The sequence below is a fragment of the Heliangelus exortis genome, chromosome 11 (genome assembly GCF_036169615.1).
Source record: "Heliangelus exortis chromosome 11, bHelExo1.hap1, whole genome shotgun sequence".
Lineage (NCBI taxonomy): Eukaryota > Metazoa > Chordata > Aves > Apodiformes > Trochilidae > Heliangelus > Heliangelus exortis.
The window spans coordinates 22,092,241-22,107,358 of NC_092432.1; the positions used below are offsets into that span (position 1 = coordinate 22,092,241).

The 15,118-nt window shown below is 36.7% G+C and overlaps 1 protein-coding gene and 1 long non-coding RNA gene across 4 annotated transcripts in view; one reads left to right on the forward strand and one right to left on the reverse strand.

Annotated features, from left to right (window-relative positions):
* Positions 1 to 2,274, forward strand: part of GALK2 (galactokinase 2) — a 47,857-nt gene extending 45,583 nt beyond the window's left edge. For all 3 annotated transcript variants that reach the window (XM_071755261.1, XM_071755263.1, XM_071755262.1), the window contains one exon: positions 1,801 to 2,274. In XM_071755261.1, the coding sequence (XP_071611362.1) occupies positions 1,801 to 2,008 (208 nt within the window). In that variant the 3' untranslated portion in view covers positions 2,009 to 2,274. The remainder of the gene's footprint in view (positions 1 to 1,800) is intronic.
* The window catches only part of LOC139801229 (uncharacterized), a 115,961-nt gene that overhangs the window by 43,200 nt on the left and 57,643 nt on the right, over positions 1 to 15,118 (reverse strand). The gene's annotated exons all lie outside the window — the stretch shown is intronic.

Consider the following 15,118-nt stretch of genomic DNA (forward strand, 5'->3'; position numbering starts at 1 on the left):
TGAAACAGGCATATTTTCTGTCTACGTTATGCTTTATTTCAACTAAGTACTTTAAAATGACTCAGTAAAAAATGAGGCATGAGCATGACCACAGAGAATTATGAAATCAGTAAAAGGTTCAGAACAATTCTGAAGGGATTTCAGTTGCCTACCAAAATAAAAGCCAGATACCATCTAAAATACGAAATTCTGACAGAGGTAACAGACCAAACAAGTACAGACAGTGGATTTAGCAGACTCTGAAAAGTGGATTGGGCCTTAGGAAGTCGATGGGAATTTCCCTATTGATTGCAATTGAGACTGGATTGGATCCTGCTCATTTTAGGAGGTTGCTCCATGGACCAGAAATGACAAAAAATTGCATCAGAGTATGAGTGGCTTACAGGAATAATAATAATAAGTAAAATAAAATACCAACAGGAAATAAAGAATGAACATAAAATCGAGTCAGTATGAAGGGTGGCACCACACAGACACACTGAAGAAAGTGTTTCTGTTCACAAGGAGATGTAAAAGCATGTTTAGAATCAAACACATATGCAAGTACTTGCTTGAAATATGACCTAAACTTCTACTTACCCAGCAGTACACCAGATTCATTTAACAGAAAATGCACATATGAAAAATTACAACAGCCACAGAATGAGCTGTCATTTGCCAATATGTTACTCACATGATGCCATCTCTCCCTCCAACACATTCTAGGACTTTGTGCATGGCTTTTGGAAACATATCAAATGTATTTGTTTGCAAATCAGATTAGGTGTCTCATGAGAAAAAGACTTCAAATGAGGTTTTTAAATCTTGGTGTCAGAAAAGCCTCAAAGAAACCCATTACATGGGATTTTTCTACTTTTTCTGTATCTAAGTAAAGACCGGGAACACAGGTAAGCAATTAATGAAAATAATGTCACTAAATTCTAATGAGATGGTGTCTGAATCCTGCAGAGTAAAGGCATGGGATTGGATGAAGGACATTTCTAGCTGGCCAGTATCTTGAGGCTGGGAATGGTTTATATTCTGAATGTCATTTATTTGTCATTGTTCTTTCTATTCACCCTCCTTATTAAGAGCATTTTTTTCTTTGGGGACTAAATTCTTAAATTATCTCTCCTGCTGTAAATCTGTTAGGTTCATGAGGTTCCTCTAAGGAAATATAACTACCCCTGTCCATTCAGCATACACAGATGTTTGAGTGCCATTGGTCTGTATGATTTTAAGGGTTTCTGAACTCTCCTCTTCTTGACTGGCATGCTCAGCAGTCCTGCAGAAGTCTGTGAATCTTCAGCATGTTTTAGATCTGTCCTGGAAGACTAGAACTATTTGTCTTTGCCACATAAGAAAACGGCTTGCATGCCTACATCCTGTGCAATTAGTTTATGAACCCTCTTTTGTTATTTTTGTCATGTATTTCTGTTTTCACTTCTGATGCCTTATGAATGTTGCTAACACAGTTGCTTTCTTCTCCTCCTTTCTTCATCTCAGCTGTGCTGTGATCCTTAAAACAGCTGATGCTGAAACATTATAAAAACGGGTGACTTTCTGAGCTGTCAGTAATGAGTATATTGCAGTTTAAAGCCTCAGCATTTTATTTTTTTTGGGGGGGGGGGAAGAGGGGAGGGTGTCCAGAACAGTAACTGCAAATTGCTGTAACGTCACATGCAACCAAGTGAGGGAAGTTCAGAAAAATCAGACGATACAGATGTATTCTGAATAAAGTATTCGCTACTTTTCTATAGGCATATGACAAATGACCCCTTGTTAGTTTATTTAGCATGATTTTTTTCTGTTTTGTTTTAGGCAGTTTGGGGCCATTGGGTCACGTCTGACTGGAGCTGGATGGGGTGGCTGCACTGTGTCAATGGTGCCTACTGACAAGCTGAATACTTTCCTAAAAAATGTAAAAAAAGCTTATTACCAAACCAATGTCCAAAGGTTAGCATTGGAGAATAATAGTCTGTTTGCTACCAAACCTGGAAGAGGAGCTTTGGTTTTTATTGAGGCCTAAAGAACGTAAAAATTTTAAAGAAACTATGTAGGGCATTTAGAACTGGCAGTACTTCCCAGGCCGCAGTAAATGAATGCCTTTTCTTTTTTATTGTAATGAGCAGTTGGTATTATCAAAATATATTTCTGAAGAAACATTTCAAAGAAAACTCTGATTATAAAGTCTTTTTTCTTTCATACTAAAAATATCTTTCAGTGTAAACTTTGATTTACAAAACCAATCAACAATGAAAACTGAAATTGAAATAAAGATCATGCTTTGTTTTAGTGGTGCTCTCTCTTTTTCCATTTACTGTCATAAAAGTAAGACCAGGTGAGCTATTTCATCATAGGACTGAAACCTCACAGTGTTTGCAGGGCTGTTCTGTGCTTATTCTCCTCTGGTACTGAATACTCTTTTGTTTAGAGCATCCTGTAAAAATGGAAGATTAAACTGAAACATTCAAGAAACTGGGAGGTCCTTGCTAGACATCATTTTATACTCTCCTCAAATAGGATTATTACTGTTGTAATTAATCACAGGATTAGACGAGCACCTGCAGGCCAAGTAAAACATTAGGAATAAATTATATTAAGCAGGAAAACTTTCTTCTAGCCATGTTTCTTGTGTATCCTTGTGCAGGCATGACTTGCTATAAAGGTTTCAACAAAAATGGGTGCTGTGAGCTGTACAGAGTGGCAACACACTCCATGAAGGACCAGATAATGAAACTAAGTTTAGGTTTGAGTTACTCAAACATCACACTCTAATTGTTGAACCTTTCTGTGCTTCTACAACATAGTGTGTTTCCATTTTTATGTAATACTATTAAAATGGAATAGATATAATCCATTGACCACATTAAAAAGAAATTAAAACCCATAAGGAGTAATTAAGGAGATGATTCTCTCAGTTATACTAAGGAAAAGGAAACAGGTAAGACCAAGAGTAAACGCTATTGACATATTTATTGACAAACTCCTTGCTCCCACTTGACACTATTGAGTGTCTCAAGGTTGTAATGTACTGGAATTTCAGCACTCACAATTCATTACCTGTCTGTAGAAGAAATTATTGTAATTACAGAAAAGTGACTGTATATGAAGATAACCCAAAATGTCCTCACCCTGCTTCCCAGGGGGAAACTTTATTCCTGTGCCCTCTCTCACACCATGCAAACTTTCACTCTTTGAGTACTCACAATGAAGATTGAAGAGAAGTTTTGCCAGTGTCATAACCCTTGCAGCCATAAAAGACACAGCAAGATTTGTCCCTGTGTGCTTTTTTGTGATGCTAAGCACAACTGAATGTCCAGAAGTCTGCATCAAATTGCAGACCTCAGAAGACAGACCTCTGTACATTACCCACGCTAATTCAGGCCAAAAGCAAATTCTTAGAGGCTACTAATTCTCTGAGAGGGGCTCTGCGAAATTTAAACACAGCAGATGAACCACAGCCAACATAAACTGCCAGAACTTTTCAGGACCCTCAGAGGGGCCATGTAATGGCAATGTTGTCACTAGAGAAAATTTCTGGGTTTTGACAGCCAGGAAAAGTGGAACAGAGAGTGCTATAGAACAAGCAAATCAAGTACTCAAGGAAACAATTGGGTCTGGGCATGACGGGGAGAGATGGAAAGACAGGATTTGGAGGGAGGACAGTTAAAAGGATGCATTTGAGAAAGAGAAAGCAAGTAACGATGGAGACAGCTAACAATAGGCAGAATTACAGAAAGGTTTAACCTCAAAACATTCACTATTACTGTCAACAGCAATTTAGCATCTTGTAACCCATTCATCTCATAGACAGATATGCTGTACATTCAGCTAACCTGTAAACACAGGACTCCAAAAACCAAAGAACCATAGAGAAATAGCTTAAAATCTCCAAGATTATAATGGAAATCTTAAAGAAGATACTGTCATGATTTTCTCACCAACTGCCTGATTAAATATAATCCTCTGTTTAATTCAGCAAGTTCCACTTTATTATCCCATCATAAAAGTGGTCTACAACAGCCTACATACCTGTCCTTTCAGTAATATATCTGCATTGTACTTCAGTTCAGCTGAATTCACAGAAGCACTGATCAGAATATATATTTATATTAGGGTGGGGGTTTTTTTTGTCTTTGTTCTTTTAAGTTGAGCACAACACAAAATCATGAAATCTTCCAAAAATGCAGGCTGTAGTAGATTTAAAAATTTTCTTTCAATGAATCTTATAAATTATATTCTTATAAACAAAGAAAAACAGAAAACTGGCACAGTATAAAAGAATGAAACTGAACGTTCTAAACGTCTTAATTTATTTCCTTTTTTTATTGCTTCAGTGTCTTTCCCATACTTTTGTTGAAATCTGCAAATAAAATTGAGGCATAACATTCACTGAAAGACTATATACATATAATTGGCACTCAGGCATTTTTATTTACTGACTACCAATAAAAACTAAATGTTTCTTTTTAAACAGCAACAAAAAAAGGAACTAATTTGTGTTTAGTGTTGTTTTTTGTGGTTTTTTAAAACATTTGAAGACATTTTTCTACATAATGCTAAAACCCCTCAACAATCAGAGCATAAGAATGATATTCCAAAAATATGTAAGGTAAGCAGCAAGAATATGGGCAGTATTTCTAACAACAACATGAATATTTTAGGTTGTATGAAAATTAGTGTATAAAGCAGCAACTCCTAAGCATATTTCCTAATAATGTCTTTCCAGATCTATATACTTAATAGTTTTCTCTGACTACACTTTCAAAATTTCTTCAGTAGCTGAAATAATGCTAATAGGTGTGTGCCTATTACGTGTCAGAATGCATGCAAAAGTGATGCATCCTGTTAGCACAAGCTACGTTGTCAGTAGCGTGTGACTTTATCTGAAAATATCTGACTGTAATTCATTCAATCACGAGTATAGTATTACTGGCCAGTAAATGGGCTCTAAACCTTCCCAAAAAAAGATTTGGAATGGAGATGCTGTTAGACATCTTAAGTGCAGCAACACTGCCTGGTGCCATAGTAATACTCTGTATTATCTTAATCCCACTGAAATGTACATCTTCATCACTGTATCTGCTGACTGTGTATCTTGTATGTAGGAACATGCTCATGCTCTGAAATAGAATGAGAGGAATTCTACCATTCACTTGGAGGGGATCACGATGGTATATTTGACATTTGCTCTCTTGGACACAGCACACATACAGACATGCATACATGGCAACGTAATATATAGTTATTACTTACATAACTTCTTTGGGAATATTGGTTTCTAGTTAATGTGAACCGAATGCCAACTTTTATTTTAGTAACTGCTGTGCTCCTACTCAGTATAATCCTTCTGAAATTCCTCTTTGAGTCCATGTATCTCTTTAATAACATCTTGATATGCTGGAGCAACTGCTGCACTACAGTTTCAGTCAAGTGAAAGATTTGTATTTTCAGCTAAGGATGAAGATGGCATGCTATGCCCCAATCAGATAGGAACAAAGATATGCCCAGAGTGATGGAATTAAAAAAAAAGAAAAGGTATTTGCAAATCATAGCTGCTACAGGCAGAACTGAAATAGTGCTTTCTGATTCTTACTATTATATGCTTCATCAAAAGAAATTAACTCATGAAAGAATTTATATTGCAAAGTAGCAATAGCATGAGAACCCAACTAGTCAGGCTTAACGTCCTGAAACCTGTGAATCAGGCAGCATATTAAATTATATTCTAAGTGTTAATTTTGAGATGGAAGCCTAGGTATGGATAGGAGACTAGTTCACAAGGCAGAGAGGAGTACAATGGGGAACATAAAACTATAACTGAAAATTGCTCCCTGTGACACAGCCTCATGTGACAGACTATCCTAGCATAGACAAGACTGGCAGAGAAAGCTCTGCCAAGCAATATTGCTGTCATATCTCCTGTGTCAGCTCTTCATTTTCGCCAGCTTTTTAATTAAGTGCTCTTCTGAGATTAAATATAGCATAAAATAGAGACAAAAGATTAACTCTCTTCTCGATCTTCTTTCTTACCCTCCACCCTCTGCTCTTGGACTTGTATCAAAAGTAATTACCTATGAGATTCCACAAGACAGCACATCACAGCCTGCAGTACCAGCACACTATTTACTGTAAGTGGGAATCTGCCACAGTGCTTATGGTGGGTAACTTGGTCATACTTCAGTGGGGCTGCAATACTCACTCTAACTGGTAGCTGGACCAAGCTGTGACTGATGTACAGGGGACTGATGTTCTCTGGGGGGATTTTTTTGTAGCTCAGGTCAGCTGTACCAGTACAACCTGTAGATGAATATCTTCTGGAGCCCCTGAGGTCTCTGCAGATTTTGTCACCGAGTTCAGCAGAATATGGGTTAACCCCAGCCTGTGCTCCCCGGCAAACAGACCATGTGGTGGGGTAACGTGTAGTGAGGGTCTGCACACAGAACTGACATGTCCCAAATCTCACACGTAATAAAGCCACTCGTGCCAAATTCATCATATGTGTAAGATTTACTAACAAAAAAACAACTGCAAAGGAGTAAAAGAGGTTGAAGCTAATCAGATGAAAAGACAGTAGGGAGTTTGACCAATAAAGTGAGATTCATTTCCAACAGCAGTGGCTCCTGCAGAAGGAACAAACTGTGTGAGGATTTGTACAAAATTTGGTATATTTGTTGGATTTTAAGCCTAACGCTTTTAGAGAATTGCTATTGTCTCCTAAGCACTACTTTGTTGGCCAAAATTACACATTAATATTAAAAGGAAAAAAAAAAAAATCCTCTCCCCACAAAAGCATGCCTTTCTGCACTTGGCACATGATGCTCAAATACCTCAATAAAGATTAGATGTACTTCAAACTGAATCACACCAGTGCCCAAGCAGCTGTCCTTCTTTTCAGTCAAGCTATGAGATTTGGGACAGAAATAAAAATATGTTCTACCGGCCAATCATTGAGTCAGATGTGTGGGCTTGCTTTCTTTTTAAATCCAAACTCATTTTTCAAGGGACACTGAAGAAGGTTTTTATGAAACACTGAGTAACAGCAGTTTCTTAGGATTATTATTAAAGGCCTTATTTTTTACCAAATTTCATATAATGAAGGGTTTTATCCATGCTATTCTATAGGTTCCAGTTCCTTATCTAGTATCCTTATCTCATGTGACAAATATGTTTGGGTTTTTTTGGCTAAGCTGTTCTGACTTGAATGAAGGATTTTCAGTTGTGTTTGTATTGATCAACTAGCAAGAAAACTAAATAGTTCTGATTAAATTCTGAAGAATTCTCCCAATGAACATCCTTTCTTGTAATCGTCTCCTTCCTGTCCAGGCTTCTGTCTAGAGAAGAATTAAGACAAGACCACCCCATTCTTGGGGAATAGTTCCTGAGCCACTTTTAAGCAGCAATAGCAGCTTCCTTGATTAATAATATTTTTATGAAGGTCTGAACTTAATTTTGTTAGAAACATAAAAATGTAACTTTCATAGCTGAATTAATAAGTGTAACAGAAAACAGGAGCTACAATCAGAATCAAAAGAGTCTAGCAAGGATTTACAGAACTTTTGTCAGTTAAAGCTCCACAGTTGAATCAGTAACTCAGCTGGAGCCAAACACTAACTATGAATGGAAAGATTTGGGGATAAACGGTTAAAGATCAAGAAAAGAAATACATATCGTGCTGTTTTATAGTTATGGTCAGGCACTGACCCTAATATTATATCCAGTTAAATTCCTGGGCAATTCTTTCTACACCAAGTCCAACTACATCAGCAGTAAAGCAAATGATGAGCTTCCAAAAGCCTGGGCAGCTTTTGTTTCTGAAGATCTATAATCTGATGATGGCCAATGGGGAGAGGGGTCCACTGTTGCAAATGATTTTCAGTACTTCCTCTAGAGGGAATAGGATGTTTAGTGTAAGCTGCTTCAAGAGATGGACTTACAGGCCTCTCACTATTGTTGCTGAAAAACTCCAAAATTTATTGTCTTGTCTGAAATTCACAAAATACTTCACTTTTGTGATTATGAAATTTCAGGCTCTTGCCTTCCCAAAACTGAGTTTTGGTAAAACACATTAAATTGACAGAAAAAAGGTAGTTATTTGTGGGATTTCTTGGTATTATAGTAAACTAGCAGCCTCTCGCACACAACCTGCTCTTGGTGACCTTTTTACTGTCTTAGCTATTCTCATTTGGCAAGAAAAATCTGGATGGATCCTCCAAAGGTGAGAGAAGAAATGTACCTCAATTACGGGAAGAAATGTACACCAACTACTGCAGCACACTGGAGTTAGGGGCTGTGAGATGTCAGTGCAGTTTCCTACTTCTGTCCCATCACTAAGAAAATGACATCAGCTTTGTCGGCTCTTTCAAGCGAGCCTAAGGGGTTGAGTTAACAGAGCCTGAATCTCAACTATCTGCTTTAGCTCCACTAACAAGATTAATTTTATTTCTACGTAGGTGGTCTCTTGTTTCTAAAATGAAATTAGCATACAGTTGTTGCCTGATGGTTTTATTTATTTTTGAAAGTGCCGACTACTGGACTTGCTTTCATAGTTCTAGAATTTCCAGAATTGACTTTTGTGCTCCACAAGCCTATTTTCAGGAAATATTTTGTAAGAGGGATGTTATTTTGAACTCTACTTTTATGGACACAAAGACTTCTCCTTTTTTACTCCCTTTGTCTTTTCATTAGGGGCCATCTTTAATTCCTGGATATGTTTTTTGAAGATAAGTTCCTGTCCTTTGGATACCACCAAAAAAACCCCTGGTTAGTCTTTAGACATAGTTACACATTTATATTATGTGATTCTATGCTGTGTAGTGGTCTGAGTGGTGCATTGAAATTTACATATTTGTCCATTTTTAGGTTTTCTCTAGACATTTTCCTACATGTTCATTAGCTGCCCTTTTGCTCACTACATAAATACATGAAAAAAACACGGCTTGCTCTGTTTCAGCTGTAAAACGAACAGAAGGTTCTAGGCTTTCAATCAAACTATGAAAAATTTCAACATCACTTTTTGAGGATGACATAGATGAGTGCTATGTAGTGTTTCCAACTTTTAAGTTTTATTACAGTCTTGCTTTCTGTGATTCATGAATTTATAATTCATACTCTCAAAAAAGAAAATGGAACATTTTGGAAAATCAACATCATGCATATTGCAAATTACAATAAACATGTCAGCAAAAGTGGATATACTAACAGTTTATGGTGGCCAGTTCACAAACTTATTCTTTTTATATAAATGGACAAGTTACAATTGCCTATTGTGGTCACATTACAGAGAAAATGGTGTGGAAATTTCTGTTCTCAATAAACACATAAAGAAGTGGACACAAGTTATTTTTAGAGAAAGTTCTGCTCATAATGTGAGCAGTCACCTAAAAATTTGAAAAGAACATAATTGGTTTCATAAGGTCTACTATTTTCTTTTTATCCCATTAGTCAGCCTAATAACAAGTTTTACAATTTTTCCTTTAAAATCCATAAAAGTTATATAAAAACAAACAACAAAAAACCAAACTTACCACACTGAAAGTGTGTGTGTGGGACTTTTCCACTCTTCTGTATGATGCTGCAAATTTATTGAAGCCAGTTAAGTTAAACTACAATAACAGAATCTGACACCTAAATACACCAAGTAAGATTTGTCCTGATGTAACAAAAGCTGCTGAGATTTTACATCATTTCTTATAAGCAAGCTCTGGTTTCCCTGTGCTCACTCCTCTACACTGAAGAGCAGTGATAAACTTGTTTTTCTTTAATGTGCTGTGTGCAAACACTTAGAAAACACAAAAGTTCTTAGAATTTCCATCAGAAAATTATCCAGGGGAATTCAAATTCTTCATTAAGTCCTCCAAAACCAGTCTAGTTAGAATAATTTTATATTGGACAGGAAAATAACAATTAATTAGAAAATCTTTGCTTCTTTGCTCTAAAAAAGTTTAATATATAAAGACAAAGGGCTCTGAAAATCTCTAGTACAGAAGAGATAAATCCTCTCTGCATTTGGAAAGACAGATGCCAGACAGAAATATGTCCAAATTCAAAAGAGACTCCACTTCCTCAAGATTTACAGATGTTTGGATCCAAAGAGGATCATAACAGAACCAAGCCAATATATAAAGCCAGAATCCAGATATGACAGGAATTCATTACTCTTTCTTAGTTTTGATTTACATTTCTCATTCAGCCTTATTCCCCAAAAATCTAGCAGAAATAAAATAAAAGTAACTAAGCTGAAGAGCAGTCTTACTCAGATATTTTAAATCATTTGTTTGGTAAAAGGATAACAACATGAAGGACCAATCAAATTTTTTTTCTGCATTTCTAAGTTTTTCTCTTTTAGGCAAACCACTTGCTGAGATTTTCTGCATTACTGTGGTCTGTCTCAGTCTAGAAAAGAGAAAACTGTCCCAGCTATTGTGGATCACAGCAGAAAAAGGAAACAAAATAAATGGGTGAGACTTAAGTAATGCATTCTTCTCCTCCCTGCCCCAGCTGGCTTAAACCATCTTGGCAAAAAGTTTGGAAGAAAGGTTTTTAAACATAATACAGGTTGGGAGTCCAAAAGGAGATGGTTGGTTGTAAAGTTTAGTACAATTAGTCCTGCAAGTTAAGAGCATGACACTGCATTATCTATTTCATGTGTTATAAGGTAGTAGGAGACCAAAGGACTTTGGCCACTAAAGTCTGAAAAGCAAACACTTGCAGCATTCTGGATCTCAGCTGATAGAAAAGGGCTATAAAAATAGGAGAAATGTCAGTAAAGGATATTATTAAACTTAATTAATATTAAAGCGTTAATTTTCTCAAGAATTCACCTTGTGAATCCCATTTTAAACTGCAGTTAACTACAATCATGCTCTTATTCTGACTAATTAATTCTTATCTAAGATAAAGTGCTATTAAAATAGGGTAGAAATGACGTTGAGTAAAATCATATAAACCATGTAAAAACAGCCCAACACAAATAGAGGTAATAAAAGGAAAAGTCTGCTGCACTATTGAAACCCATTGATACAATAACATACACTGACAATCTCTGCAACAAGCTTAAAGGTTACATTTTTGTCTGAATTCTTTGTCTAATTTAGGAAAAAGAAGTCACCTTGAATCACTGCAACTGCAAAGCAGCAGGGAATAATCCCCTTACCTGTCAGTTTGGTTTCTCCAGTTACTGGAATTGTTCTCTCTGTAAGTCTCTATATTCTGATATTGCCACTATGAAATAGACAGCTTTGCTTGGTATTTTATTAGCATAGTTTATAAAAATTATGAAAAACATGGCTTTTTTGTTAGTGAGCTACCCATAGTATGCTCCTCTGAATATCAGAAGTATGCAAGGCAAACCTCTGTTATGGTTTTGGATTCCTTTGGCATATCACTTATGTTCACAATCTTCACTTATTTCTTCATCTGCCATATATTTCCTATCTTCAAGTAGATCTTTGCAAATTACGCCCTCTACTAACAAAAATATAGATCTTACAGTTTCACTTACTGGCACAACATAAATATTGCTGTCTTCCCATTTTTCTAACATTGCTTTTCATCATGTAGCACTTATTTAGTACTGCAGGATATGCATCACACTTTCTGTGAAATGTCAATAAACCAAATCTCTCCTTAGTACATTTTCCACAATTTTTTCCAGACAGAAGGCTATGCAAAGGGATCTCACTACAACTAATATATCAGTTAGTGAAAAATGGTGCTAGGAAAGTTATTTTATACACTTTCTGTACCTTAAAGGATTAAACTACATTACTTGGAACATACTGATCTGTCGATTCATTGGAAACTAGACAACAACTTACTAATACTAGTGAGAAAACACAGATCTCTGCATATCTAAAACGTTTTTAACGGGCAACTATTAATAATCTGAGATTCCTAAAGTAGTAGAAAGTAAATATTTGGTCACGCTAGACTGACAACCTCCTGCATGCTTGTCCCCACCCCGCCCAGTTACTGGAGTGAAAAATAAGCTGTAAAACCCGGGGTGTGAGCAGTGAACTTCACGCAGTCTGAGCAGGAAGCAGGCGATGGGGCTTTGCCTGTGTGCCAGACAGAAAGAGGACACAGGACACTGCACACAGGGCACACGGATGCACGGGGGTTGTCCAAGTAGAAGCCAAATGTTCTAAAAAGCTCTCCCTGCAATTTGCTGCAGTCACAAATATGTAGAACACTTATTGGGCAAATGGAGCACATAAGCATCACATCCTGAATTTTTTAGATGGGACTTCAGTACCCTCATGTCCATTCAGAAAAGCTGTTAAAGATAATTGTTCACTTCTTGAAGCTCTTGAAACAAACAAGAAAAAAGAGTTAGAACTTGCAGTTTTACAGGAAGTTGTCAGGCTTCCATGAAGACAAAGACAGATTGTAACTGGGCAAGTACATCTTAGCCACAGGTTATAAAGCAGACACAGATGTACAAAACTATCAAGACAGGAAAAGAAAAGTTTGGAAGAACAAGGAGAAAAGCTTTACATCTTTGCATAACAGGAAATCCACTGAACAAAAAAAGAATTACAAATAACCACTAACATGCCTCATTTGCCTTAAAGAAATACAAAAAGTCCTAAAATGAGAAATAACTTCATCAAATAAGAACCACAAAGTGAGGAATTTTATTTCAAAAAAATGTCTTTGAACATAGCAGCTCAGTACACAGAAAAGATGATGGAGTTGAAGACAAAGAACTTCTAAAATAGAACTGAAACAAAAGCCAAGATGAAATAACCTCCTCAAGTTCTGACACTGGCAGACAAACACCATTCAAAAAAAGTTTTCCAGCAATGACAATTATCCCATAGGGCTTCGAAACAATTTATATACTCAGAAGAAGAGTATGCCTGATCCTCATGTTCCAGATGGCTGAAAATTAGCAAAAGGGGGAAGGTGGTACCAAGAACTTTCAGCTCAATTACTTTGCATTCTTAGAAAGATGTTAGAATATAAATGGGAAGAAAGGTTACTTCACACCAAGCTGTGCTGGTTCACGGTAGAACATCTACTCCAGGAGCCTCTATCTTGCAACTTTTCTTTTTGCCCTAGCACTACACACAGTACGTACAGTCATCCACTTGTTTCAAGTCTTGCTGTGTGCACAGTCATAGGGTTACTCAGTTCTTCACAGTTTCAGAAACATTTAAGACTTGTAGAACAGAGAGAAAACTACTTCCCCGTGTCCACTGGAGGCAGTACGCCCCTCCTGAAGCTCAACAATAATGACGATCTACCTTGGTTCACAGTGACTCAGGCTGAGTGACACGGTGAGGCAGTATCCAGTCCTGTTTGCCAGCTTTGAGAGGAAAACAGGATAAAGTCCCATCTCAGAACATTGCTGAGTCCTGCAGCCTGACAAGTCAGTAAATGAGGTCTTCATTGACAAGATTTGAGTACAATCTGAGTCACTGAGTATGTAAGGAAAGAGGAAGGAGCGCAGAGTTACCAATACTTATTTTCCCTTTACTGTAACCACCAGGCTCAGTGGCACTGCCATAAAAACACCATCGGTGGTCACTCTTAAACACATCTCAGCATTTCCTGAATTGCTGGCTTAGTCTCTGATAACGTTATGATTACAGTTGGATCTAAAGGACCTGCATATCTGAAAGCTGATGTTTTCCAAATTACATCATTTCGTTTCATTAAAATATTGCTCTTCCCAAGAACTTCATTTGTGTTACTCATGAACATTAGATACTGAAATCCTTGAGAAATTTAAAATTAACAAAATAATAAGTATGTCAACAGGAATTATCAATCATAAATCCTATGACCTCACCCATCAATCCTTATGAAAAATGCAAAAATAACACCTCTGAGTTACTCCTCTTCATTTTACATTCCTCCACAATAGGTACATCCAGAAAGCATTTAAACAGATAAAAGTGTTTAAAGGAGTAAAGACTTAATTTTGGAAGACTTAATCAAGCATAACCAGGACTACACAAATCCTGATATTGACAAGCTTCTCATCAAAAGAATTAACATTCATTTACAATCCACTGATGGACAGTTTAAGCAGAGGCACAACATACCCTGAAGAACCTTTTTATTGCTGACAGTAATACTTGGATTAAAATTAGCACAGCATGAGTTTTAAATCCCAAACTGAGTCTGCAGAGAAGGCAGTTAAAAAAGGGTTGGTTTTTTTACTTGCACACTGAGCAAACTTAATCTGGAAGTCATTAACAGATAATAAACATACCCTCCCCCCAGTCACTCCCAAGATGCCATCTCTACAGTCACTTTTCAGAATACAGTTATATTTTTACAACATGTCATCCTACGGAGAGGAGCATCACAGGCTTTCATGTCATCTGATTTCTCCCTTACTGCTAAGGAATCAGTGTATTTTCCTCAACAGAACTCCTTTCCTAACAAGGAGAAAGCAGTGGAGTGACAGGAAAAGGAAAAAGTTGGTTTACTTGGTGAAATACATTCCTAAATTCTTTTCAGGATGACAAAAGCCATTCTGAAAAGAAAGCAAATAGTTAAAGCAGGTCAACTTGAAACTGGGCTGCAATGATCTGCCTCAAACAGATACTTAGTACAGCTAACCCATTATCTGGATAGACTTTACAGTAAGAAAAGTGACCAGCCACTACTTCTCACAGGATCATTTCCTAAAAAAAATTTTAAAGATAGCTTTGGAGACTTAAGCTATCCTGGTCGCATCAGGTATCTGCATCCTTTTGGTGTTCAAAAGCAACTGCTAATTTTGCATGAAGGTCTTACAAACTAAGTTGTAATCTGCATTTCTGCGTCACGACAGGCAAAAATCTACCATAATCAGACTAGACTTGGACAAATATCTTTTTTTTACTCCTAGCTTTCAAAATAAATAAAAAAAATTAATAAATTGAAAACAGCATTAGTGAACTAATTAAATATATAAACACAGTTAAAATTGCAAAATACATAATTAAAAATACTTATTCTGCTAGCCACTGCAGGAAATCTAGTTTAGTGTCTTAGATTTCCTTACAGCCATGGCAACATGGGAAAAATAAACCAACCTTTCTATGTAAAATCAGAAATACTGCTTCTGATTACCTGAACTGAGAACAGCATTGCTGTATCAACTGTTGCAACCTCTAAGTTTTGAAGCTTTCCAGAT